Raw genomic sequence first — 25,744 nt, forward strand, 5'->3', positions numbered from 1 at the left:
TAAGTACTTATTCCACAATGAATTATTCGTTTTGTTTTTCCTGTCACTGCGTCTGTACCTGGAGAATTGACCTTATCTCCAGGAAGATTACCCAAGGTCCTTTAGTCGTTCTCTGGATCACAGAATTTCTGATGTAGATCAGATCAGATGGTTACTGAAGATAAAGACATTAAAAACACATTTTAATCATCTACTGAAAGAAATGCAATTAAATATATTTCCAGGTTATTACATGTAAACGGATGATGGTGCTGCTGTAGGAAACTTAAGGCAATAAAAGCCATCTCCAGGCTTCCAGCAATGTAATGTAACATATAATGGGCTCTGTAGCTTCTCCTGCTTGGCTTCCTAGCAGCAGGAAAACAATCACACTGCTGAAAATAGAACGCAAGTCTCCCAAGGCTCAACCACTTATGCACTTTTTCGTCATTCAATCAACCGGGTTGATGGGCACATAGCCAACTAGGTCAAACTCTTATAATTAAATATTTATGTGACCATTACCCTGTTTTACAAAGGCTTGATGAGTTATGACCATAGTCATAAATCATCAAGCCTGTCATCATGCACCTTTATATACTTCATAACTCATAATGAATTGACTGAAGATGTTTTCTTCAGATGCAAGGTTCCCCTTGATTTTAAATACTTGGGACATTACATCATTAGTAATGAAAACTGAACAATAAAATATCTCTCCAGTCGTTTTTATAATGCTTTTAGGTTGTTTACACCAGCAGGCCAGACCAGGAAATCTTTTTTTTTTTTTCCAATCTTCTATCTAATTTTGGTGAGCCCATTCCTCAGTTGCTGTAGCCTCAGTTTCCTGTTCTTAGCTGACAGGAGTGGCACATGGTTTGGCTTTCTGCTTCAAGGTTTCAAGTGTTGTGCACTCACCAATGCTTTTCTGTGTGTTTTTGGTTGGAAAAAGAGGTTATTTGAGTTACTGTTGCCTTCCTATCAGCTTGAGGCAGTCTGGTCATTCTCTTCTGACATCAACAAGGCATTTTTACTCAGAAAATTGCTCCTCGCTGGATATTTTCTCCTTTTCAGACCATTCTCTGTAAACATTCTCATCACAAACACTCAGACCAGCCCATGTGACACCAACAAACATCCAACATTCATGCTGATATCACCTTTCTTCCCCCTTCTGATGCTCGGTTCAAACTTCAGCAGGTTGTCTTGAGTATGTCTATATGCCTAAATGCACTGGGTTGCTGCCATGTTATTGGTTGATTAGATATTTGTAATAACGAGCAGATGAGCAGGTGTGCCTAATAAAGTAGTTGGTGAGTGTATGTATCATACAGACACAAGCCAAATGGTTTATCTTTATCTGAAATACATCTACTGATTATAGCATTTTTTTTAGAGAATTATAAATTGCTATTAGACATATTTTAGATGTGGGGTAAGTGGTTAAGAAATTGGACTGATGGATTTACAACTACATGCTTATAAATGCTGAAAAACTAGTTGATGCATTAATTACTTCTAGGGTGGACTGCTGCAATTCATTATTATCAGGATTTCCTAAAAACTCCCTGAAAAGCCTTCAGTTGATCCAAAATACTGCAGCAAGAGTACTGACAGGGACTAAAAAGAGAATCCAGAATTGAATTCAAAATCCTGCCCCTTACATACAAGGTCTTGAATAATCAGGTAGTACCATATCACCCTGTTACAGCACTTTGCTCCCAGACCGCCAGTTTATTTGTACTTAAAAGTAGAATGGGGGGCAGAGCCTTCAGCTTTCAGGCCTCTCTTCTCTGTAACCAGCTTTGAATTTGGATTTGGGAGACAGACACCCTCTCTACTTTTAAGATTAGGCCTAAAACTTTCCTTTTTGCTAAAGCATATGGTTAGGGCTGGATTAGGTGGCCCTGAATTTTCCCTTAGTTACGCTGTAATAGGTGTAGGCTGCTGGGGGATTTCCATGATGTACACTGGCTCTCATCTACAACATGTCTTTGTCCTGTCTTCCTCCCCTCACCCCTACCACTTGTGGTAGATGATCAGTATGTAGTACTATGCAGTATGATCCTTTTCTAGGCTGGCGGAACGATAACTCATAACCAAAAACGTGTGCTAAATAAAGGGATTTAATTGATAACAGTGCAGCTGAGTGGGCAGACACGAGTTGCTCTGAGGATGCAGTGAATTCCTGTGAAATCTAATTTCAGCAGAGGCTCAGAAATTCCACAGAACTCTCTCTCTCTCTCACTCACTCACTCACTCACTCACTCACTCACTCACTCACTCACACACACACACACACACACACACACACACACACACACACACAATCCATATTTCATACTGTTCTCTTCTATCTGATTCTCTCCCATCCCTTACCAGCCTGGCCGAGCTTCCCACAGGCCGTTTGATGTGCATGTGATCTGTTTACTCTGAGGCTATTAAATCAGTGGAAGTCTGTAAGACTGCTGTATTCAGCTGACAGATACAGATGGGAAACAAATTAAAGAGGAAAAACTGACACATATTTGTCTTAGTGAGGTATTGGTCCACCATATGTTACCAGAACAACTTAAGTCTGCCTTGGAAGTCTGCAGAAGAGATCGATGTGATTCTTTAAGAGAGTCCTCTGACTGCAAACCCCCACATCTGAAGACCACCCATCAAACCCCCCCAACTATCGTATTATTAACCTCACTACTGTACTAACATTTTTTGGACTTTCACTTTTTGGACTGAGTAAAAATGAAACTGAAAGAGCTATGTTGTTTCATTTTCTGTTAAAATGACTAATTTTTTTCTGCTCCCTTTCTCTCATCAAGACTTTTAGTTCAGATCAAAATATAAGTCGGATCTTTTTTTTTCAAGGATGTTTTAATGGTAAATTTAAATTTGTTTGTGGCAGTCTGTACCCGTGTTGACACTTGGTGGTTTCTCTTTCCAGTGAAGAGGTGGGTGGAGGCTGCCTGGAACAGTTGGCTTTATGACCCCCTTTTGGATAATTTCTTTTGGAATGAACTCAATGGAGACTTACTCTGTTAGTCCTGCTTTTCCTCAGTCAGAGAGCTGAAAGCTTTTAAATTATATTTTTCAGCTTGCCACTGCTTCTTCGGTGAATCTGGAAGGATGTGTCTGTTCTTCGACAAGGACACTAAGTTGTTTTATCATATAGACTCTTTGTTAAAAAGCTGTTTGATAACTTTGTTTGTTCTTTACTCAGTTAGTCATAACCATGGATGTTCATTTGATCTCGCCAGGAACTCGCATGGCATCTGAGTATATTCTCACTTTATCACCCCATCATTATCACTCCTCAAAACTTTTAAGGAGAACTGTGAAGGGAATCTGTCCGTCCTTGCTCAGTGTTAGTGACTGCACACCCATAGAGTTTCCTGTTTTTATTCAGGGTTATTGACTGATTCATAAAGCCCAACACATACCAAAAATTTGCACTGTTGCAGTCGTGTTTATGTTCTCTCCCTTTATGCCTCTGTCAGTGTTTTGTTTTTTTTTAGTTTTTTTTAGCTTATTTCAGTTGTGTGTTTGTGTGATGTGTTTTCCACTGCCTGACCTGGTTTTGAGTCTTGTAACATTTCAACTGTATCTGAATGTTTCAACTATGTTTTGCAGATAGTTGTAGACGTTCTCTCCTGACCTTCACCATTCATACTGATGGTGTTTTGTTCTTAATGTTTTCAAATTTGGATTCATCACTCCATAAGTTCTTGTGTAATTTGACATACCTCAACCTTTTTGCCTTGTTTCTCTTCCTTATTAATGGCTTCTTGACAGCCACCCTTCCACTGAGACCATTTCTGATGAGGCGTCAGTGAGCAATAGATCATCTGAAGGATCAGATGCATCTCTCAGGTGTTGTATCAGGTCTTTGCTATACTTTTCCCCATTTCTTAATGACATCTGCTACAGATAGACTTTTAGCATGTCCCCTTCTTCTTTTGTCCTCCACTTTTTTAAGGACACACTGCACACTCAAAGGACACACTAAGGATATATCCCAAGTTTTCAGCTAACAGCTTTTTCGGAATCACCTTCTTGGTGCAAAAATGCTATTTTATCTCTCTCAAACTGTGTTATCTTTGGCATTTTTGTAGATTCAGCAAAAGTTTTGTGACTAAAGATTAAAAAAAAATAAACTGGTACTTTGCTAAGTTGTTTGTTATGTGTAGAAACAACACTGGTTCATCCCTTGAGTCAGATGACTTTGTGTGTTTGAATGATTCATAGATCAGAGTTCACTGTCTTAGCAAACAAACACACAAACAAACAAAGAATATTCCTCTGAAAATGCTTAGGTACAAGGACTGGGCCAAAAATGAATGAAAAAGCAATCGGTGTCTAAACAAAAACTTATTTAGACACTGATTAGACCCTTCCTAATGCCTGACGAACAATTCAAAATCACTTTAAACATATTATAGCGAAACACGATTCCCAAGAAACACAAAAAATCTAAAGCTTTCTAAATAAAATGTAAGAAATTAAAATAATAATAAAAATTATAAATTTGGGGATAGTTTCTTTTGAGTGCTTGGTCTCAGTTTTCTAAAGCAGACAGAAGTCTAATAAATTGTTTATTAAATAATGAGCTGAACCTCCTCAAGAAAGTGGGAAACAATGGTGAAATGTTGCAGGATGTTAAGGTCCAGCCTCGAGCTGCTCTCCCATTGGCCCTGCGGCGCACCACGTGGTAAGGCAGTCACGCGCTTTCCAGGAACCCGTCAGGAAGAAGAAAAACAAAACAAACCCGAGAGAGCTGTAACAGCGTGCGGACTCCATTGAAAAGGGAACGTTATTATCTCTAACACGGGACACACACGAGGTCCAACACCGAGAGAAACGTGTGTGGGGGCGTCCTCAAAGTGAGTACGACCGTTTTTCATCCGTTTCGGGGAAAGTTGGGCTTGGCAGCGGATGGGTGTTTTCATCGCCGCGGCGGATTAGCTTTGAAGCTAACTGTCGGTCGGTTGTTGTTGTGTATCGGGCTTCAGCTGGGATGAGGAAGGGGGCGGACGGAGGCCATACTGACTGAGGCTGCAGCTGAAAAGGAAGCGAGACTGTCCAGTTCCGCGTTAAAAACACAACCAGAAGGAATAAAACACGAGCTGTTTGGTTGTTGTTTTTTTCTTCTTTTCTGTTTTTTGGACCGCAGTTTGTTGAGCTCCTGTAGGAAGTGGAGAAATGTGGCTAGCTAATGCTTTACGACGAGCTCAGGTAAATTTCGATCACCGAGCCTAAAAACCTGTCCACAAAAGACAGACTGTTTAGCTGATGTAGTCCTCTAAGGTGTAGTGGGTCAGTTCCCAGAAGTGACTGATTCTGGATCGGCGTGGTCAAAAGTGTACTTATGTAAGAAGATTGGCTTGAACTCTACTTTAAAACTACCTACAGTCATCCTGCACGGCTTGGAATGCACTTAAAACTACACAGCATGCCTTTATATGTGTGGCAGAGCAATTGTAGACTGTTTGGAGGTGTATTTGTGGTAGGAAAAGCCTCGGTAGTCGCGTGAAACCCCTTCTACTGTGACTTTTTGCAGGCAGCCCGAAGTCTCATTAAGGTACACGCCCCCCAATGCACAACACATCGAGAGCAGCTGGAAAAAAACTCGACACAGCCAGAAATTTCCATGTGGTTGAAGGCAAACAGCAGACTTATATTTTCACCGAGGAAATGGCCTTAGTGACGATTTATTAGTGTTATTATATTACTTTGGGTTTTCACCTTGATAACTGCTTTATAGTTTATCGTCTGGATTGGGCACTTAAACGTTTGATTCAGTGTTTCTTCTTCGATATAAATGACTAAACGTGCCCCAGATTGAGTCGTACTGCAGTGCTGCGTTGAGGTTTTGTGGTAGGTGGTGGATTTTACTTTAAATATCTGTGAAACACGGTTATCTAGGCCACGGGCATGTAGGCCTCCAAGTTGTTTATCTTCTGCCTCAACCTAGGCTGAATCCAGGCTGTTTGTGATGAAGCAGCTCGTTTGATTGACGGCTGCGACGGCTATTCCAGGACACGTAGAGGCGGGACATATTCTCAGCTCGGCCAATGGAGGATTGGGATTACGTGGGTGTTGGCACAGAATGGTTAGTTTGAGGCTTTGTTTTGCTTTGCTGAGGATCTGTGATGAGTGCAGTGACTGGTGAGATACTGGTGACATTTATGGGTTTACTGGTGTTTTGTAATAGGCCATTTGTAATGTACACCACTCCGGTATACTCCGATTATTGTTTTGATGCGCACGCTTTTGCAAAACAAATGCATCCACCACGAAGTGGTGCAAATATGTGCATGGAAGACATTTAGTAAGAAGCAGATAGTATTTGCGTCTTTGTGCAGGGTTGATGTTACAAAGCTCACCCTGCATTCATCACCTTTTATCTGTGCTTGATTTTAGTTATGAGTGCTCCTTTTAACAGGATAAAAACATCTGTGTTGTACCATACAGTTATCAGGCCATCATATGCCTCAAATGCAGGGTAGTTTAAAAAAAATGCCTTCAAGCATGAAATACTGATTTTATTTGCTTTTATCATAAATAATTTGAAACCATATGTTATTGAAAGCAGTGCTTTTCATGAACGGATCCTGGATAGCAAAGTAATTTTACCATTGAAGGAATGCTGGGATCAGAGCGCGCCAAACCTAATTACCCAAAAGCCTGTCCTGCAGTGCTGATAGTGAACTTGAGATTGATTTGAAAATATTTTAGACTCGACTGGTTTATTGGGGATCACCAGATTTAACTGTTTTGTTTGTTTGTTTTTTAAATTGTTTGTTTTTTTGAATTTTAACTTTGTTTGTTGCAATCTTGTGACTGCTTTAAGACCTTTAAACAGCTCTTCTTTCTGTATAGTTTCCAAATGATTCACGTTTATCTACGCCTTTCAAAGCAGGCCTGTCGTGGCAGGAGAAGAGGAGGTAGCTGAGTCGCATGAATTTTTGCCACAGTGGTATGCATTACGTTTGTCTGTGACAATCCAATTAATTCAGTTAAGTTTCACGTCTCGTTTTTTTCTTCCGATCACGTGCCCGCCCAGCACAATGACTCTCTGTCCTTCTCAAAGGCAGCCAGCCGCCCTGCAGTTTTGGAACTGCTGTGTTACCTGTAATCTTCTTGCAGGTATGACGTTGTGGACTAAAATCAAACATCTGAAGTGAAGTAGGCGTCAGCCATCAGTGCTTATATATAGTGAAATGATTGATGTTTGTCAGATGCTGAATGCAAAGATTACTGAGCTGCAGGGTTAGTGAAAACACTGTCATAAGATTCAAGATTCAAAGTGTTTATTGTCATGTGTCACAAGAGAAAAGGCATTTCTTTGTGCAATGAAATTCTTTCTTTGCTGTCCACCCACAGATGCCAATTAATATATACAATAGAAATAGAACATATAAATACAAATAGTACAAATAAATAGCTGAAGACAGAAAAGGAGACAAAATATGGAGATTTGAAACAGACGTGTGCAAAAGAGCTATAGCTTAATATGCTGGCTTAATATATAAACATATTCAATTTAAAAAAAAGTCTCTGAATCTTCCCATGTGAAGTTGCTGCGTTAGCTCTTTCTCCGCATAAAGACAACATTTTTTTGCAGCTTTGAAAACCTTTAGGATTTGTATCTGGTTTTTCTGTGCTGCATAGGCAGAGACCATCCTCACTAACTTCGTGTGCAAACCCTGTCATTTTGTTCTATAAGCAGGCTTGAAATATGATAGAAACCTCTCAGTTCAGAAAAGCGAAACAAGAGTTAAGATCTGTTCACTGCGGAGGATGCTGTGGTAAAAGCTGCTCAGTGAACTGAAATCAGTCTCAAGATTTAAAAATCAAATCCTTGCTCATGCTGAAGTTTAAAATAACAGTTTTTCATGGAGTTTGTAAAAAAACTGAACATTGTTTTTCTTAAAAATGCATGAAACTGATTTCCAGATATATAAGAGCAGAGAGAAAGAAATAGATAAACGTCTGTTGGTACATCCTTAATAAACACAGCTGCTTTTCTAATGTTGGTATATGTTTTAACATGGAAAATCTCAAGGTGTAAGATAGTTACCTAAATGTGAAAAGCAACTTAAAGTTATTAATATTTTTCTCTGTCAGAAGACAAACACTGTGATCATTCATCACTAGATGATTCCTCTGAATGGCCGACACATAATCAATAATTGCCAGCTCTAGTGCCAGCTCTGTGCCTGTACCACTTAGTCGTAAACTTATGTATAAATAAATAATCTCCAGCCTTTAAGCACAGTTGCCTGTCAGTGAGCGCTCATACCTAGTTTTCTTATACGACTTATGGATTGGTGACCTTTTCTGATATTTGCAGACTTCCTCACATGTCCGTGCTCAGAAACAGACTGCTGTCTCATGCTTGTTATCACTGTAGGGATCATGGGCTGACTGCTATCAGTAGGTAACTCATTCCAAATAAGACACTGCTGACTGGCCTACTTGGACCACGTCCAGTGTTGTGGAGAACGAGAGCTGTTTGCATGATAGCGCAGCTCATGATTTGAACTCAACACTCAACTCCCCCCTTTTTTTCTTTTTTTAACCCTCAGTGCACTGAACTAATAGGGAAGAGAGGAAACAAACACCACTGGGTTTTAAAAAAATGATTTTTTAAATGCTTTTTTCCACATATAAATGTCTGAAGCTTCAAAGTTAATGGTCGCCTTTGAACGCTACTTTCCCACAAATCTATAGATTTAGTCTCAGCACAGTGACACATGTTGCACTCTCACACTTATAGTCACGCTTTCTGTTTTGCTTTTAATTTTAGTAAATGGTTTTTGGTATTGAAAATGCAGCAGTTTCGCTATCGGCTCATTATTTGCTATCGTTTTAATCATTCAGTGCAGTGATGAGAAACGAGGAGCAGGTGTTGTTGTTACTTTTTAAAATTTCCTTTATTTAACCACAAGTGTAATTATTGAAAATCGCCAAGGCCAAGATGGGTAGCAGGTCAATCAGCAGTGGCTACATACTCTAATAATGCACACATGAATACACAGCAAAGCACACAAAATAAATATACACACATAGGTGAGACACATACATTATAAACATTAAAAATAATGCAGCTTAAAACTTGAGAACATGTTTTAAATGTGGGGGAAACCTTTGAGAGAGGTTTAAAAAAATGATATCAGGGATCTTAAATATTACCCATAAATAACAGCTGGCATTAAGCAGATACACCAGCGTTATGATCAGTTTATGACTGCAAGGCTTACCTTGTTATGTTTGCTTCAGTCATGTGGCCTAGGTGGGTCTGTATGCTGCTTAAATGGGATGAGACATCTCAACATGTGTTATTGTTAAAAGGATATGCTGGCTTGGGCTACTCAGTGCACCACAGGTGTATAAATGGTGCAGGCCAGTGTCTCCATCTGATGGGATACATTTTTAAAATACTCAAATGCAAGGCCCTCTTTCTGAACTATGGCCAAAGTCTTCTTCTGAAGCCTGAAAACAGAGCTGTGCCCAGATCAGGTGCAGAGTCAGATCGTCTGAATTACAACGTGCTAAAAGGTTGTTTTGGTATTTTGTTGACTTCACAAGCTTTAATAAATACTAACAGATCAGCTGTAAAATGTTGCATTCAGTGGTATTTTTCTACTGGTTGACATTTATATCAATCACCCAGTGTTTGTTCATTGTACACAGAAACAAAGACAACTATTTTAAGCATTTTGTAGACAAGAAACCATAGATTTGCAGTGAAATAGCGCTATGACCAAAAAAGCCAAAATTAGTTGCCAAGAGTTGTTATAGAGAACAACAATTCATATTGTAAAAATGGTGTAAAGCGTGTGAGCAGAATGATGCAGCCAGAGTGCATCCTAGCAGCATAATCAGAAGTCATTTACATTACTGATGGTGAGTGCTGTGTTTTATTACTTGGTCTGGATGGGTAAAAGCTGACCCTGAGTTCAGACTCAACCGAGATGTAAACATTATGCTGCAAAAGAATCTGACCTGTTGAGCGACTTTTTCTATCTTCATAGCAAGCCTTATAAAAGAAAGAAAGAAAATCTTTAATGTTCCCAAAAGCAGCCTTGGAGAAAAAACAGAAATGATTGAGCTCGTACAAGAATGCTGATATAAGCGGAGGTTGCTGTGGCCTTAAATAAAGCTCAGTCCTAATGTACAACACCTAATGGAGGCGCTTTTATCTCTGAAGTCCAACCAAACAGAGAGAGGAATTCTTCTTCTGGGTTCTTGCAGCCTGCCACGGTCGGTCATAAATATCTGGCTCTGCATCACAGCCTGTGTCACCCACTGGGTAGTGAGTTGGATTAAACTGTGCTGCTGGAAAAGATTCAGTGCTACTTCGACTGGATAACGGTGGCTCATTTTCCACATGTTTTTGAGGACCTCTGGTTGTGGACACGGGCTTTCTGTTTCCCCTCTGTGATAGCAGCGAGTTTGGATTGATGCTGTTGTTATTGTTCAGGCCATATATGTCATCACTCTGCTTTTTTTTTCTAAACATGAAACCAGACACAGCTGCCCAGGAAGGAAGTGCACATCATGATATGGTAATAAGAGAATTTGTATTTCAGAGGAGGAGGAGCTTCCAAATGGGTGACCAAGGTGGTTAGTGTGTATGTGTGTGTGCAGAGACTTGTTTACTCACATGTGCATTGATGTTGGTGAAGGTGTTGCTTTTACAAATGCATTTGTCCCAGAGGTGTGCACGGCTGTGTATTTTTTTTTTTTTTTTTGCCCACTTCCTGTCTCTATGCAAAAGTGTGTATACATAGCTCAGGGGTGAGAAGTTCATTTGCAAGAGGAAGTGATGTTGTTATCTTGCTCAGAGAGGAGTGTGATTCGTGTGTGATATTGTGTTGACAGATTGCTGCTGGGGTCGTGTCTCCACGCAGACTCTCGTGTGTTTGCTATGCAAAAGCAGCAAAAGGACCAAAGATCAATCTAAATGTTGCCATCATTTGGTGATGCAAGAAAGTGAGCGAATGACAAACAAGCAAAGAATGAACCAAGCTTGATGATGGTGACGGAGGTAATTAAAAAGGTTGCAGCTAAGCTTGATGCGCGGTTGACTCAGAACAGATCAGATTAACTGTGAGCGATTGCTTGGCAGCATTTGAGTTTGACAAAGAGGCTGCTTACCGAATGTTTGATGAGGACAGGGATCAGAAGGTGGCACAAATTTGGTAGAGCGTTGCTGTCTACTTTTCGGTGCTCCGTTTATAGTCCCGAGTCATAGAGACTAATGATCTTTACCCACAATTTTTAGTATTTCATGTGTGTTTGTCTTGCTTGCATCAATTTTACATCATGCATCATTTATGTCACAAAGTTATTTCAGTCTGCTGAATATTTTGGCTGTTGTTTGATGAAACAGAACCGAATTGTTTCTGTATACTTTATTTTGTCGTTTGCTTTAACATTACACAGTTTACCATCCTGCGGTTTCGTTTGAGAACAACAACCAAACACAGCAGCTGTGGTTAAAGTCTACTTCTTTGTTTTCAACTCTTTTGATTTTAATACTTGCTCTCTGTGTGTTCTTCTAACCACAGACCTGAAGCTTACCAAGAACCGCACCAGACCACAACAGACCAGACCTGACCAGGTTGAGCCCAATTATTCACAGTCTCCCTCTCCCCCCCCCCCCTTAATTTATTGTGCTGATCGGACAACCTCAAACCACTGGGACTGGACAGGAGACCCAGAGGTTCCCACCACTGGAGCTCTAAGCTGTGCCTGGCAATGCCTCAGGTAAGAGGTACGATAGGAGGAGGGGAAATTGTGCTGTCGCTGTTGTTGATTTGTTTTTTTCCATTAACCCATAAACCCACGAACAAAAAGTGACTTGATTTTTTTTTATTTTTAAATGGTCTGAATGAACTCTCCACAAAAATCTGAGACAAAACTTCCTGTGAGCAAGTATGCAAAACACCTGTGGACAGACAGAATCGTAGATGTGAAACACGGTTCAGGGGCTTGAAAGAGGAGAGTGACTGACCCCAGTGCTGTATGATGTCTGTAGACCCTGCATCCAAACAGCTGCTGAAGCCAGATGGGCTGACTGTGAGCGACTTTCTCAGTCCTTCTAAAAAAATAAGTGCAGAGTGCCAACTCTGAGCAGGCTTTAACATTTTTGTAATTCTCTGCGGTGCCGAATTAATAGCAACGTAGCAAAGTCAGCTCCCGGAAATGATGGTGTCAGCCTTGACAGTGTTTTTTTTTTTTCTTTTTTTTTCTGCTGTTCTTTTCTCCTGTTTTATTATTCATATTAGATACCACAGGGACTGTTTGTTTCTTAGGGTTTTGTGGTATCTTGCAAAATGTGCAAGTATGTTGTGATTGCAGCGCGTCTGTAGCTGCAATCTTATCAAATAATTCCCTCAGCTGTTAGAGTGAAGAACAGGAGATGCTGGTGGTTTGTTGGGCTGAGACACGTGTTTAACTTCAGCGCTAGAACAAAAATAACAACAGCAGCTCTGGAGTAATATCTGTAGATGTTAACTTTATTGCAGATATATTAGTAATGGGTTTTATTTTAAATTGCAGGAGTGTTTTTACAGTATTTTCTATTGCTGATGGAAGTTTTTTTTTTTTCCTTGATGATGATGATGATGGAAAAAATCAGACAGCTATCCATTATTTTGACATATTAGATCACTGATATACTGAATGTAACATGATTTTTTTCTCATAACCATTAACTACAATATATTATTCTCTGTCAAAGTCATGGAGCATGTCTGGGAGCATTACAGGGTAGCAGGTGCTGTTGCTTCCTGATGCACCTGTCAGTAGCCATGTTTGTGGGTTATACTGATTATTAATCAGATCGGTGTGCACGCAGACACTTCCTCTGATGTTCCAATGGTGGTAAAATTATTCTCACTTTTCATGTCTGTTATGTCGTGTTTCGGTGTCCAGTGTGGCAGTAGAGGGGGAGCAGAATAAAATCACATATGAAAAGTTGTCTGTATGAGGGAGCGGATGGAAAAAAGCCTCCCATTCATGTATTTGATTATGCTTCAGTGCCCAGCTTAAGTTTGCTCAGTTCATAGTTGCGTGTTTGGGCACAATAGCTGCAGTGTTTTTGGTTGTTTTTTTGTTTTTTTTTGTGTGTGCTCTAAATGCAGAAAATTTATTTATTTATTTATTTATTTGCTGTTGACATGAGACATGACTGCACAGTCAGTGCTTTATCTTTTCTTTTCTCTCTCATAAATGCACACTGCTTTCTGTTTTAGTTTTTAGTATTATTGTTTATTGAAATACATCTAATGATTATAGGAAGATTGAATGACAGATAATTGTATTGTGACTGATTATATTATGTAGGAATGATGAGATGCAGAGTCGGTCAGACTATTTAAGAAGTTGAGAAACAGCATGAACTCAATATAAAAGATGGACGTAGCCTTAGGATGTCTCCCGTTGGTTAGGCAAGACTCATCTCATTCAAGATCCCAAAAAGCTGATATTATGTAAAATATACAGAAAGAGTATTCAAGGATTTGGCAGTCATGTAAAACTTTAGGATTAACAGTAAATGGTATGAACGCAATTTTATGCTATTAATTGTGAGGGGCAGCACATGGGGGCAACAATAGACTCACGATTGGGTATTTGGAAAAAAAGAAAAGAAAAAGCTTTTTTTTTTTTTAAATTAAGGATAAGGAGGTGATCACCACTCTGTGAAAGACTGCGTGGGCAAATTGAGCATTTATTAGTGTCACATTGCAAAGACCTGGATAATGTAATCATGTACAGTACAAAATATCCCTAAAAGATTCAACAGATGATGTTGAAATCAAGGCAATATTGACTGGTGATGAGGGCAGGGATAGCTCAGTAGGTAGAGTGGTGGCCCCATGATCGGAAGGTCGGGGGTTCGATTCCCCTGAACAGCTACCCTGAGGTACCCCTGAGCAAGGTACCGTCCCTACACACTGCTCCCCGGGCGCCCAGTGGCTGCCCACTGCCTCACTGAGTGAATGGGTTAAATGCAGAGAGGGATTTTCCCCACGGGGACCAATAAAGTACACTTTCTTCTTCTTCTTCAGGCCTTCGGACAAACAAACAAACAAACAAAACGGCAGACATGACTTTTTTAGTGCAAATCACAGCGTGAGCTAGGGAGCACTTCTGAAACCCACTGTCTGTGAACACTGCATCGATAAATACCAGCCTGTTTTGCACAGGTCAAATGCATTTGTGATGTGATGCATCTGGGAGGTGCATTGGTAACTTGCACTTCTGTGAAACCCTTTCAAATAAGACAATGTCAAACCGCATTCTGCACGTATTCCAAGAGCACAGCTCCGTAGCAAAACAGTCCCGCTGGTAAACTGGTCTGTGTGCAGCAAATGATAGCTTCATCTATCTTTAGAAATTGAAGTCAGCTAAACTGTGAACTTACATAATTCAAATAACTGCACTCAAGTCGGATTTGTGTGTCCACTCAGCTGTTGTACAAACCTTGATCATAATGACACAAAAATACACACAGAAAACACCTGTAGCTTCCTCCGTCTAGCTTATAATAATTCCTGGCAGAATTGAAAGTATGGCACACAAAATGTAAAAATAATGGTAATAACTTTAGTTTTATAGCACTTCTATAGCACAGTTACAAAGTGCTTCACACTTTAGATAAAACCACACACTAAAGTCAAGTATACATGTTCAAACATATTGTCTTACATTCTTTCCTGCATGCACATGTTGAAAGAACGAGAAATATATGGGCGAAGGTCCTTTAAAAATGAGTTTTCATCAGTCGGTTAAAACAACCCACAGTCACAGAGCCGACAGGCTGAAGAAGGCTGTTCCACAGTTTAGGAGCTTTAACCTCAAAAGTGCGGTCACCTCTAAATTTTAACATAGGAGGATGAAATAGTTAAGAGACACTGATGAGATTATCGGAGAGGAATAAGGTCTCAGCAGCAGCTCTGCTGTATACACAGGGTCAAGGCTCACTAGAGCCGGTGAGAACAGCAAACTCCTGGCACATCGTTTTCAGACCCCACGCGGTCTTTCGCTACTCACATTAAACATGATATATAGGTCACTTAGATAACTTAAAAATGTTCTTGTTTGGCTTTTTTTCTGTGTTTTATTTGTTCCTCAGTAAATCGGTTTGGCTGAGATTAAAGTTATAGTTTTTACACAGCTGAATAAACATCAAACAGAAAACTGATTAAACAGAAGTGTGAAATGGTAGAGAATTTACTCCAATGTCCTGTTATATTTTAGATAGCAAGGAGCAACGGCCGAGTTTATTAAACTCCACCGAGACAATCTGCAAATTTCATTAAAAGTTTAATAAACTATCATCTTGTCTTTATTTTTGGTTGACACATACCTAAAACACTTCAGGCTGTAAGTTAATGATAGCTATATAAGAGCAGATGCATGCTGGTGCAATAAGCTGTACGTTTTACGTTCAATGGATGCATGCTTTGATTAGTCGACTAATCGACAAAAATAATCGGTGACTGTTCAACTACCAAAATAATTGTTTGTGGCAGCCCAACTGCACAGCAATTGTAGGAGATACATTTGAAAAGAGTAACATAAAGAAAGAAGAACTGGACCAAGGATTGAGCCCTGAGGGACACCACATGTGAGGGGCACTGATGAGGACATGTAGTTATTAATATGACATCTGAAGTGTCTTTCAGATAGTAATGATTTAAAAAAACAACAACACACATCTGATAATATGACAACAAACATTACAGAACAATATTCTTTTAAACAATAATCTTTTAAAAACTGAGCAACATTAAAAGGAAGACAAAGGTTGAACTGAGTTTATCAGATTTTACTTGTGTTGCTGTGCATTGTTGTTTAATCAAGTGTTCCCCCCCCCCCCCGTGTTTGTTGCAGCCCAGCGTCAGTGGGATGGAGCCTCCCTTTGGGGATGCCTTTCAGAACTACTCGATTGCTGACCAGGCTCTGACCAGCACTGAGCTGCTCGCCACCAGCTCTGACCCAGATTTCATGTACGAACTGGTGAGTAGACACACACAAAGACGTAAGACCTTGGTAACCATGCTTTGAATCCGGCTTCTTTTCGCATCAGTCACAGCTGCTCATGCTGAGCTGACACTGAGTTGCATCCAAATGAAGGATCCGAGTTTAAAGGTCAACAGCAGCAACTCAATATCGTCCCCCATCACAGTCACAACAGCTTTCTCAAATAAGAAGAAGTTATTTTACGGCAGTGAATGTGTGTATATACAGTTATATTGATTCTTGTTAAGTGCTACAGTTGCTCTAAAAGACTTATATATATTTGTCAAAAAAAATCAATATAAACACTGAAAGTCACCAAGATTATTCTAAACATACATACTCAAGTAGCTGAGCTGTAAACTAAGAAGGTTTTGATTGTGCTAAGCCACATTTATAGATTCGCCAGTGGAGACCCAGTCTCTGCCGGCGGGGCTTGATCAGACACAGCTGCTCAAGGGTCAGCTTGGCCCAAGCACCCCCACAAATATCAAAGATCAATATAAGGTTACACAGCACACTGTTTAAGGGGCCACAGAGCAGGAAAGCTGCAGGAAATCCAGTATCGTTCTTCTGATTAAAGGAAACCATATTATAAATGTTCCAATTCTTCTTTTTCTAACCTAACATTGACTTCAAGAAACCTTAGAAACCAAAGTTATTTCATCAGTTTAATTTCTCAATTCAGCATCTTTGCTTCGCTGGTCTTCTCCTGTAAACATTTCAAATTGTGCAACTTGTTTGACAATTTGTTAAATCTGTGTGCGATGTCTAAATAGAAATCACTGGAACAGTCAAGCCAAACTGAATCAGGGCCTGTCATGTAGGGACTTTGCTGATCTGAAGTTGGTGGGTATAAATCGATTAATTTATTTTTCAGCCCGAGTTGTCTTTGACAAGAGTGCAGTGGCACAACAGTGTTACTGTGGTGAACTAATATGTCCCTAGGCTTTTAACATAACACATATAAACAAGCCAAAGTCATTTCCTGTGATGATTTTCACACAAATTATCAGCCTCGCAGTTGGTTAGTTACGGCTAGTTATTAATTGCAAACAGAAAAACAGGCAGGATATCATTTGGGATGAAACAGAAGGCACTTTGGTTTTCTGGGATGCTTCCGTAGAATGAAGCTATCATTTATGTGATAGATAATACCTGTCAAACCATCTGCTGCAATGGCAAAAGGACTTCTTCGCCAAGATTCACAATTGAAAATATTGAGGTCGGACGTGATTCCTCACCATTTACAGGGATTATTTCAGTAATGGTGAGAAATCCTGAGGTTTATAGAAACGTTTAATGAATGCTGCCGTGGACTCGGCTTAACTTCCAGACTGGCGTTTATCAAAGCAGAGACTCGTGTCTAATTGTTTAGAAACTGTCTGACATTTGCCAGGCTCACAGCCAGGTGATATGAAGCACCGCTCATGTTGTCAGCTGCAGGTGTCTGCCTTAATTTACTGTCCTCTGTAGACTAAACAATAGTGATTGACTGCCTCACTCTCAATTTCTTTCACCCTAGTAACCCATTAATGAGATGATGGTGTGCAGGATGACCTTCCATCTCCTTTAGTTAGTTTGTTTATCATTTGGTGTGACACCCATTTATTATTAAAGCAGCACTAGTTAGTCAGGGTGCAGAGTTTTCTAAGCTATTCAGCACAGTGGGGTGTTTTTTCTTCTTTTCTTTAACAAGAGTATTGGAAATCCTGTCTGGGGCTGCGTCAGCATCTTCTGCCCTTTTATGCAATCCCAGACTGATTTCACAATGTTGACATCAGAGCTCTGTGGGGGTTGTACCATCTGTTGCAGGGCTCCCTGATCTTGGTCCTTTCATGCAGGTTCTTTATGGCTTTTGCTGTTTGGGACCGCTGTGTAGTGAATTTCCAGACAGTCAAACACCTGGTTGCTGGCATTATGTGGTGGCTTGTTATCATAAATGTCTTTTATGAAAGTTAACTAAATCATTCAATAATGAAATCTAAGCTAAGTAGAATTTCATACAACATCACCTACCCTACCACCTGCCTTGATCAGCTCTCTGTCTCTTTAAACACTTTGGAGGACTTTAAAGGTCTTTTTTTTAAACTCAACAAAGCATTTAATTGTTACAAAATCTCACACAAGGTCTAATCATCAGATAAAATGAAACGGTGGCACTTCATGTCCAATAGGTCAGCATGACTTCAATGTGAAATCTTCACTAGTCGGTGCCCTTGACTCAGTAACAGAAGAGGAGATTGTGGGAATATTTCACATTCAGTTAGATAGTGAAATGATGACACTGCATGGCTGAAGTTTAGGAGGAAGGTGGTTGGTGGTTTGATCTCTGGCTGCTCCAGTCTGCATGCCAAAGTATCCTTAGGCAAGATACTGAACCTCAATTTGTTCTCCGATGCTTTCATTGGAGTGTAAATGCATGACTGTTGGAAAAGCATTTAGGTAGAAAAAGGTGCTCATATGAATAAGGCATGTTGTATGAAGCACTTTGATTAGAGTAGGACCAGTCCATTTACCATGATCCTTTGTGTCTGGGACAAGGACACGCACTCTAACTTTACAGATCATCCTATCCTATAACAGCTGCATGGAGGTAATTCTTTAATTTGCTGCTCTCTTCAGGACAGAGACATGAGCCACCAGCAGAGCCCCTGTGGGGACAGCATTGTGGGGGTCGGGGATGGAGGCAAGGAGGTTGAGGGTTGCGTGGACCAGCTAATGGGTCTGGGTGAATGTGAGACAGTCTGCAGCAGCTCGGCGTTCGAACAGTGGGACTCCTACTGGGAAGACCTCACCAGGTACTTATGATTTATTCATGTGTTGCAGCTTTTTTTTTTTTTTTTTAAGGCCATGTTAAACAACAAGTAACTGACACACAAAACTTTGACCTCTTAAACTCTGTGAAGCTGGTTTGGTTTGTAAATGAATAACTAGCAGATACTTTATATAGTGCTTTTCAAAGAGTCACAAAGTGCTTTACAAAATCCAATACAGAGCATACAAAGCCAGGCTTAAAAGCAGCAGAAAAATGGAGCAAATCACTGACTCTAAGAAAGAAGCGAAAACGAGAAGCCTTTAGCAACAGTTGAAAATGCATAGGTCACATATTACATGTGTCAACTTGAATATTGAAATCATACAGAAACACATCCAGTGTTTGATCAACAAAGTCCCGTAAAGTTGACTTGGTGGGTTTTTGTGTGTGTGATAGTTTCTTATAAATTATGTAATTTTAAATTTTTCTGTCTTTGCTTTGAATCACGTGGGTTAGCTGACGGAGCAGAAAGTGTTGAACTATTATGAGATGCATTAACATGTTGTTGATCTGGTTTATTTTTCATGTCATTTGCTGCTATTAAGATAGGTAGGCTTCCTGTATTTTTTTAAACTAACATTTAAAATCTGAAACTCACAGTTATGCTGTATTTTTAAACTATTATTTAGATATTTCACCATCATCTTACTGTGGTCACGCCAGGTTTGTAGTATGAGGAGGCTGTAGTGGGCCCCTGCTTTTTATAAGCTTGCGATTGATGATACGACTGATTTTAAGTTAAATCTGGTTTTAGTTAAATCTGTTGTTACGTCTTTCAATGAGCCTCATGAGAAAGGTCAGAAGGCTTTGAAGGTTTGTACAGAAGTAGAACAGTAATTGTGAAGGCCTGTCCTTTTGGTCTCAAATAGACGCAGCAGATGAGAATTTGAAGCAGATAGTCGGTTAGCCGGGAGGCAGGAAGTGGTTTAAGAGGCCTGTAAACAACAAAGTAGCTGGCTGCCGCAGTCTCCTGGGGTCTCAGGTGATGCTCCGTCTGTCCTGCAGCTACCCTGATGTTTTGCTGCCAGAGTAGCTTGTGTACTCCCCTCCCCAATGTTGAGTGCAAACTGAGGGCAGACTACTGTCTCTGAAAAACAAAGTCCATTAAAACCGGGGTGGAATAGTGCTGGTTGTTGCAGGGTTTGAAAAATCTGCTGCATACAGACTTAGGTTTGGGTTGTGCCGAAGTGGAACAGAGGAAACTGCTGTATCTTTTTTTCCTAATGTGCAAACCATACTTTCCAGCTTTGACTAAGAATGTGTGTTTCGGCAACTTCAGATTAATTTTGTTATATTGTTGTGCTCTGGTGCACCAAAATAACGTTTGGTGCTTGCTGGTCTTACCAAACTATAGTTTTCTTCACCGCACTGAAAGTGCTGAGAGAGCCTCAGAGCTTCCTGTTTACATCTTGTGGCATGAAGAGGCTTCACTGTTATCACTGGTTTCTCACTGAAGTTACAAACTTTAAACTAAGTTAAAAGTAAAGTTGAAAAAGAAAGTTGAACAGTTACAGATTTTCTCTGAAATGTTCCAGCTTGGAAAAATGCATTTGTCTCAAGCTCTGCAAAGATAAAAGTGAAAGTGGAAGAGTCACGCTGTGCTGTGCTGTTTAACTGCTATATGACTGGACCATTGCCATCATGTGACAGGCTGCCATTGCAGTTCTAAGTAGAGACAAGTGCACTTCCACATTTAGCATCCCCTCTGTGGGGAAAACAGGTTTTCACTGCAAGTTGCAGTAAATGAATATTTCCATTACTGGTTTTGCTGAACATTTCCAATATTTCCCTTCAGTCAGTTACTCATCTTCAAGTTTCATATATAACAGCAGAGCATGAATGTTTAGCATGCTGAAATAGTGTTTTAGTAGTTTTTCATGAATAATAACTTGTAAATTCTAGTTTTTCTCTGATGATCATGTTGGTCGGCTGATTATTGTATTTGCAGGGTCATTTGCATGATAAAAATGTGCATCAACAAGCTAGTATTCTAAAGATTTAACAAGCTTAGGTTATTCAAATGTAGACAAAAATAGGAAACAGCTGCAATGCAAAGATGTAATGAAGATACTATGACAAGAAGGCGAAGGTTTCCACTGTTGCTAGTCTGTGTCTCTCTGTATTTCACAGATACACACGGCTGGCCAGCTGTGATATCTGGGGCACCAAAGAGGTGGACTTCCTGGGATTGGATGACTTCTCCAGTCCTTACCAGGACGAGGAGGTGATTGGTCGAACTCCGACGCTGGCTCAGCTCAACAGTGAGGACTCACAGCCTGTGGGTGAGACGCTCTACCCTCCCGCTGACCTGAGCTTGCCCCAGACTCAGTCATCCCAGCTTCCCTGTCACAGTAAGACTCTCCTGGTCCCCGGCCAAGGATCAGGCCCTGGCTCTGTTCAACCTTCACCAAGCTCCACATCCTCTTCCCGTCCTTCGCGCAGCCTTCTCCCGGACTTTCCTGAAGGCTCCCAAAGAGCAACCAGACCTGTTCCTTCCAGCACTGAGACTATGGCTAAGACTCAGAGCCACCTCAGTCTCACCCAGGACCATGGTCATGCTCAAATAAAGCCCATGGTGCGTGGAACCAAAATGGGAGCCCCAACTTCCTACAGCTCTGACTTTGTACGCAAGGCTAAAGTCCGTGTCAGTGCTGTACATAAGACCCAAGCGGACATGCCTCCCCAGACGGATTTTGAGAGGTCAGATCCCATTCTACCTCTCTCCCAGCCTCGAGTTGAGAAAGCCTCTACTTCAGCAAGTGCCGCCTTAGTGGGACTACCTGGTGCTGCCGCCGCCAGCTGTTCGGGTGGCCTGGCGAGCTTTGAAAGGAGAGTAGAGGGGACAGCGAGGAGAGAGATGCCTGTAGGCAGGTCTGCCACTGTGCCTCAGCTGGTTGAGGCGAGCCAGGCTCTGGAGACCAGCACCTCTGGGCTGGTGATCAGCGATGGTGTTTGCAGCGGGGCTGGCAGTCTTTTGGTTGTTGAGGGTACGGAGAAGACCAAGGAAGAGGAGCACAACTACTCTCTCTTCATGACCCGCAGCAGACTGGGCAGCAGAGGCCACCCGCAGACAGAGGAAGAGGATGAGGAGGATGAGGAGGATGAGGAAGAGGCAGAGGCAGAGGAAGAGGAAGGAGATGGGTTGGAGCTAGAAGACGAAGACCACGATGAGGGTTTTGGCAGTGAGCATGAGCTGTCTGAGAATGAAGAGGAGGAAGAAGAGGAGGAGGACGAAGACTACGAAGCAGACAAGGACGATGACATGAGTGACGCCTTCTCTGAGCCAGGTAGCTACTCTCTATTTAAAATAGTTAAAGTGATTTTTATTACCTTTATTTTACCAGGTTGTCTGATTGAGATTACAATTTCTTTTAAAAGAGAGACCTGATCAAGATAGGAGCTGTACAACCCAAAACATTGAAAAAACTCTACACGTACAACATAAAATATAAATCCACAACAAATACCCATAACAAAAAGCATTAAAAAATTAAGTGGCTAAGAGTGAGGTCAAGTAATTTGGACATGTGAAAAGGCATGTGTGGTCCCATTTTCAGTAACTATAATCTCATTGAACGTATAAAAAAAATATGATACATTGCTACATTACAAGCAGATGATTACAGTATTGTGTTACTTGGTATTTGGTGTCACCACAATACTGAATACACAATACATCCTTTTCTTTGTCTCTGTCTCTGTTGCATTAATTTCCTCCCCTTCCTTCTGTGTCTCTCTCTTCTGCCTCCGTCAGGCTGTGACATGGAGCTGATGGAGGACATTAAAGGGCTCACAGCAGGAGTCTCCAGCCGAAAGAGAGGAAAGCGCCGCTACTTCTGGGAGTACAGCGAGCAGCTCACCCCCTCCAAACAGGAACGCATGCTCAAGCCGTCCGAGTGGGACAGACACACGCTGCCTAGCAACCTGTACCAGAAGAACGGGCCTCTCCACGGTACTCACACATGCACAACTATATGCGCATGCAGGCATTATTAAAGTCTCGCTTTGAGCTTCAGTTTTATATGGAATTAAATAATCTTTTGCATTTAAGTGTTTCCGACATTTTATTTTACATGCCCAATATCGGCATAAAAATGATCGTATACGGCTTTTAGTGGATAATGCAGAGTGATCAGAGACAGGCTGGTTGGATCGGTTGGATTTTCCACAGCAGCAGCTGTGCACAGCATGTTGCAGTCATGCTACAGTTTGAGTAATCACACTGGAGTTATTAAATAAATTAAAGATGTATATTTTATTTCACACATTAAAGGACTCCTCTGTTTGCAGCAATGCAGCAAACTATTTGTCTTGTATCCATATTCTTATTTATTCAGTGTTGTAAAGGGAGTTCTTTAAGTTGAATAAAATGACTCATGTTGGATTTTGATCATCATAGTTTCAGGCTTTTAAAAGTTAAGGTCATTGTCAAAAAGTTGCTGTTTGATGATTAATAATTAGGTTATTAATGCATCCCCACACCTGTCAGACCCACTGCAGGTTACCAGCTGTTGGTGCGTAGAAAATCTTTATTTAAAACTAGGGCTTTGCTATATGACCAAAATCTCATATCCCGACATCTATCGTCCCGATTACGATATAAATCACAAAAATTTAACATTTTCTGTAAATTATGTGAATCTCAGGCAGCTCCACTTGCGTGAAGTGTTTCCAGCAGGGCGTCGTGTACCTGTAGTCGAATGTTTTAACCGATGCATGAAACGATACATTTTTAGACATAAGTTGTAACGGCTGCCGTTTTCTTTGTGAGTATTTATTACACGGCGTGCTGCAGGGAAAAGCCTGTTCTAACGTTTGACTCGTAAGGTTTATTTTTTAGCACCTGGCGGCTCTTTTTTACTTCTCATCCGTAAACACTCTGCATACTCTTTCGCGTGATTCAGTTTATTTTGAAAAGTCTCAACAGGATCTTGAGCTTTATTGTGAAAGGTTTATGTAGAAAATAAACAAGCGGACACGCAATGGTTTTACCGTCGTTGTTGCTAACGACAACGCATAAAAGCAGGCGCTTGTCCGTCCGTAGTGTGGTTATATAAAATATAAGAGAAAGAGAGAACTTTAAGAAATTAATATAGCCACTACAGTGACCATCAAAACGATGAAAAAATATTGCCGTAAACAGTTTATTTTGCGACACCACGAAACAAAGGATAGCGTAAAATGAAACGATAGACGTTTTTATATCGTCATCCGATATATATTGTTATATCGAACAGCCCTATTTAAAACCAGATCAAGCAATTTAAAAAAACAGAGGTACACTTGCAGTTGGCTGGTTAACTTGAAGTACCATGTGCACAACTAGTGTTTGTTCATGTTTTCGAGAACTGAAACATATAAAATGCGATTGATGTCTAACTCCTTTGTTTTGATGATCTTTACAAAGGAAAATACATGCTGAAGAAGTCTCGCCGCACAGATGTGGAAGACCTGACTCCCAATCCACGCAAGCTGCTGCAGATCGGCACAGAGCTTCGTAAACTGAACAAGGTGATCAGCGACTTGACTCCTGTGAGCGAGCTACCACTGACTGCACGGCCACGCTCTCGCAAGGAGAAAAACAAGCTGGCCTCCAGGTAAACCACGCATTCATGTGTTCGCTGTGTACACATGACAGCTGGAGAACAGCCATATGTAAAGTCCTGATGACTGCAACAGTATTATTTTCAAAAGGCTTTACCCTCTCGAGCCTGATTGTAATAAAAGATGCTGATTTGAAAATAACCTTTGTTTCTCAGTGAGATCCTCTTTCCTCCTATTGATTAGAAACTCTTCTTTCTGTCTGTGTGTTTCAGAGCTTGCCGTTTAAAAAAGAAAGCCCAATATGAAGCAAATAAAGTGAAGCTCTGGGGACTCAGCACAGAGTACGGTACGTTGGCTCTGACGCTACATGATCTAAATCTTTACTAGAAACAACATCTGCATGTATTTTTTCTTGCACTGTTGGCAGTTCAACGGAAACTTAATAGACAATGATGACAGTGACTGTTATGACATTTTACTTTTTTCTTTTTTTTCTTTTCTTTGTCAGATTAGAAATAAGATCATGATTGATAAGAATAACTAAATAACTGCTCATACTTGTCACCAATTTTAAAAAGAATTGTTACAGTGTCTAACCAGAAGACAAAAGCACAGAATTTTTTGTGAATAATCTGTGGTCAAACTGGTGTTTTCCTGCAGACCGGCTGTTGTTTGTGATCAACGCCATCAAAGAGGAGATAGTGGAGCGAGTGGAGGACTCTTCTCCGCGTCCAACCAACATGTCTGACACTCTGGAGAGACTCATAAAGGAGACACTTGGTGAGAATCGAAAAGAAACACAAGTTAAGCCCGTATTATGCTTTCTGGGGTTTTATCACTTTATTTTAGTGTTGAAGCTTTTTCTTTATACATGCAGATGTTCTGCATATTCACAAAGCCCAAAATCCATGTCAACAGGAGTTTTTATCTTCAGTGTGCCTCAATTGCTTGAAACAACTCGTGAGTCGTGAGGGAAAAGATCCCTGGCTGAAAGTAACATTTAGACAGCATCTGAACACATACAGTGTCTCACAAAAGTGTGAGTACACCCCTCACATTTGTGTAAATATTTTATTGTTTCTTTTCATGGGACATCATTGAAGATATGACGCTTTGATACAATGTAAAGTAGTCAGTGTACAGCTTGTGTAACAGTGTAAATTAGCTGTCACCTCTAAATAACTCAGCATACAGCAATTTATGTCTAAACCGCTGGCAACAACACTGAGTACACCCCTAAGTGAAAATGTCCAAACTGTTCCCAAAATGCCAATGTTTTGTGTGGACAGTATTATTTTCCATCACTATAGAGCTTCACAGGGTGCCACTGGGATCCTCTTCCACTCCTCCATAATGACATCATGGAGA

The 25,744-nt window shown here is 40.6% G+C and overlaps 1 protein-coding gene across 6 annotated transcripts in view; it reads left to right on the top strand.

Moving 5' to 3' along the window:
- Window positions 1-4,728: 4,728 nt before the first annotated feature.
- Window positions 4,729-25,744, top strand: part of crebrf (creb3 regulatory factor) — a 28,931-nt gene continuing 7,915 nt past the window's right edge. For 2 of the 6 annotated variants that reach the window (XR_014906546.1, XM_085364591.1), the window contains exons 1-9: window positions 4,729-4,859; window positions 11,556-11,754; window positions 15,889-16,014; window positions 18,640-18,815; window positions 20,963-22,119; window positions 22,587-22,784; window positions 24,240-24,429; window positions 24,649-24,722; window positions 25,037-25,156. Coding sequence is in view for 5 of the 6 variants with exons in the window: in XM_085364591.1 (XP_085220717.1) it covers window positions 11,746-11,754; window positions 15,889-16,014; window positions 18,640-18,815; window positions 20,963-22,119; window positions 22,587-22,784; window positions 24,240-24,429; window positions 24,649-24,722; window positions 25,037-25,156 (2,050 nt within the window). In the remaining variant the exon portion in view is untranslated. Of the gene's footprint in view, window positions 4,860-4,882; window positions 5,212-5,884; window positions 6,145-11,011; window positions 11,033-11,555; window positions 11,762-15,888; window positions 16,015-18,639; window positions 18,816-20,962; window positions 22,120-22,586; window positions 22,785-24,239; window positions 24,430-24,648; window positions 24,723-25,036; window positions 25,157-25,744 lie in introns of those variants that run through there. The other 4 variants (XM_085364595.1, XM_085364592.1, XM_085364593.1 and 1 more) reach the window with 4 other exon arrangements.

This window comes from Diplotaxodon limnothrissa, linkage group LG10 (genome assembly GCF_057381915.1).
Source record: "Diplotaxodon limnothrissa isolate DT_005_m linkage group LG10, D_limnothrissa_male_GT1.1, whole genome shotgun sequence".
In the NCBI taxonomy this organism is placed as follows: domain Eukaryota; kingdom Metazoa; phylum Chordata; class Actinopteri; order Cichliformes; family Cichlidae; genus Diplotaxodon; species Diplotaxodon limnothrissa.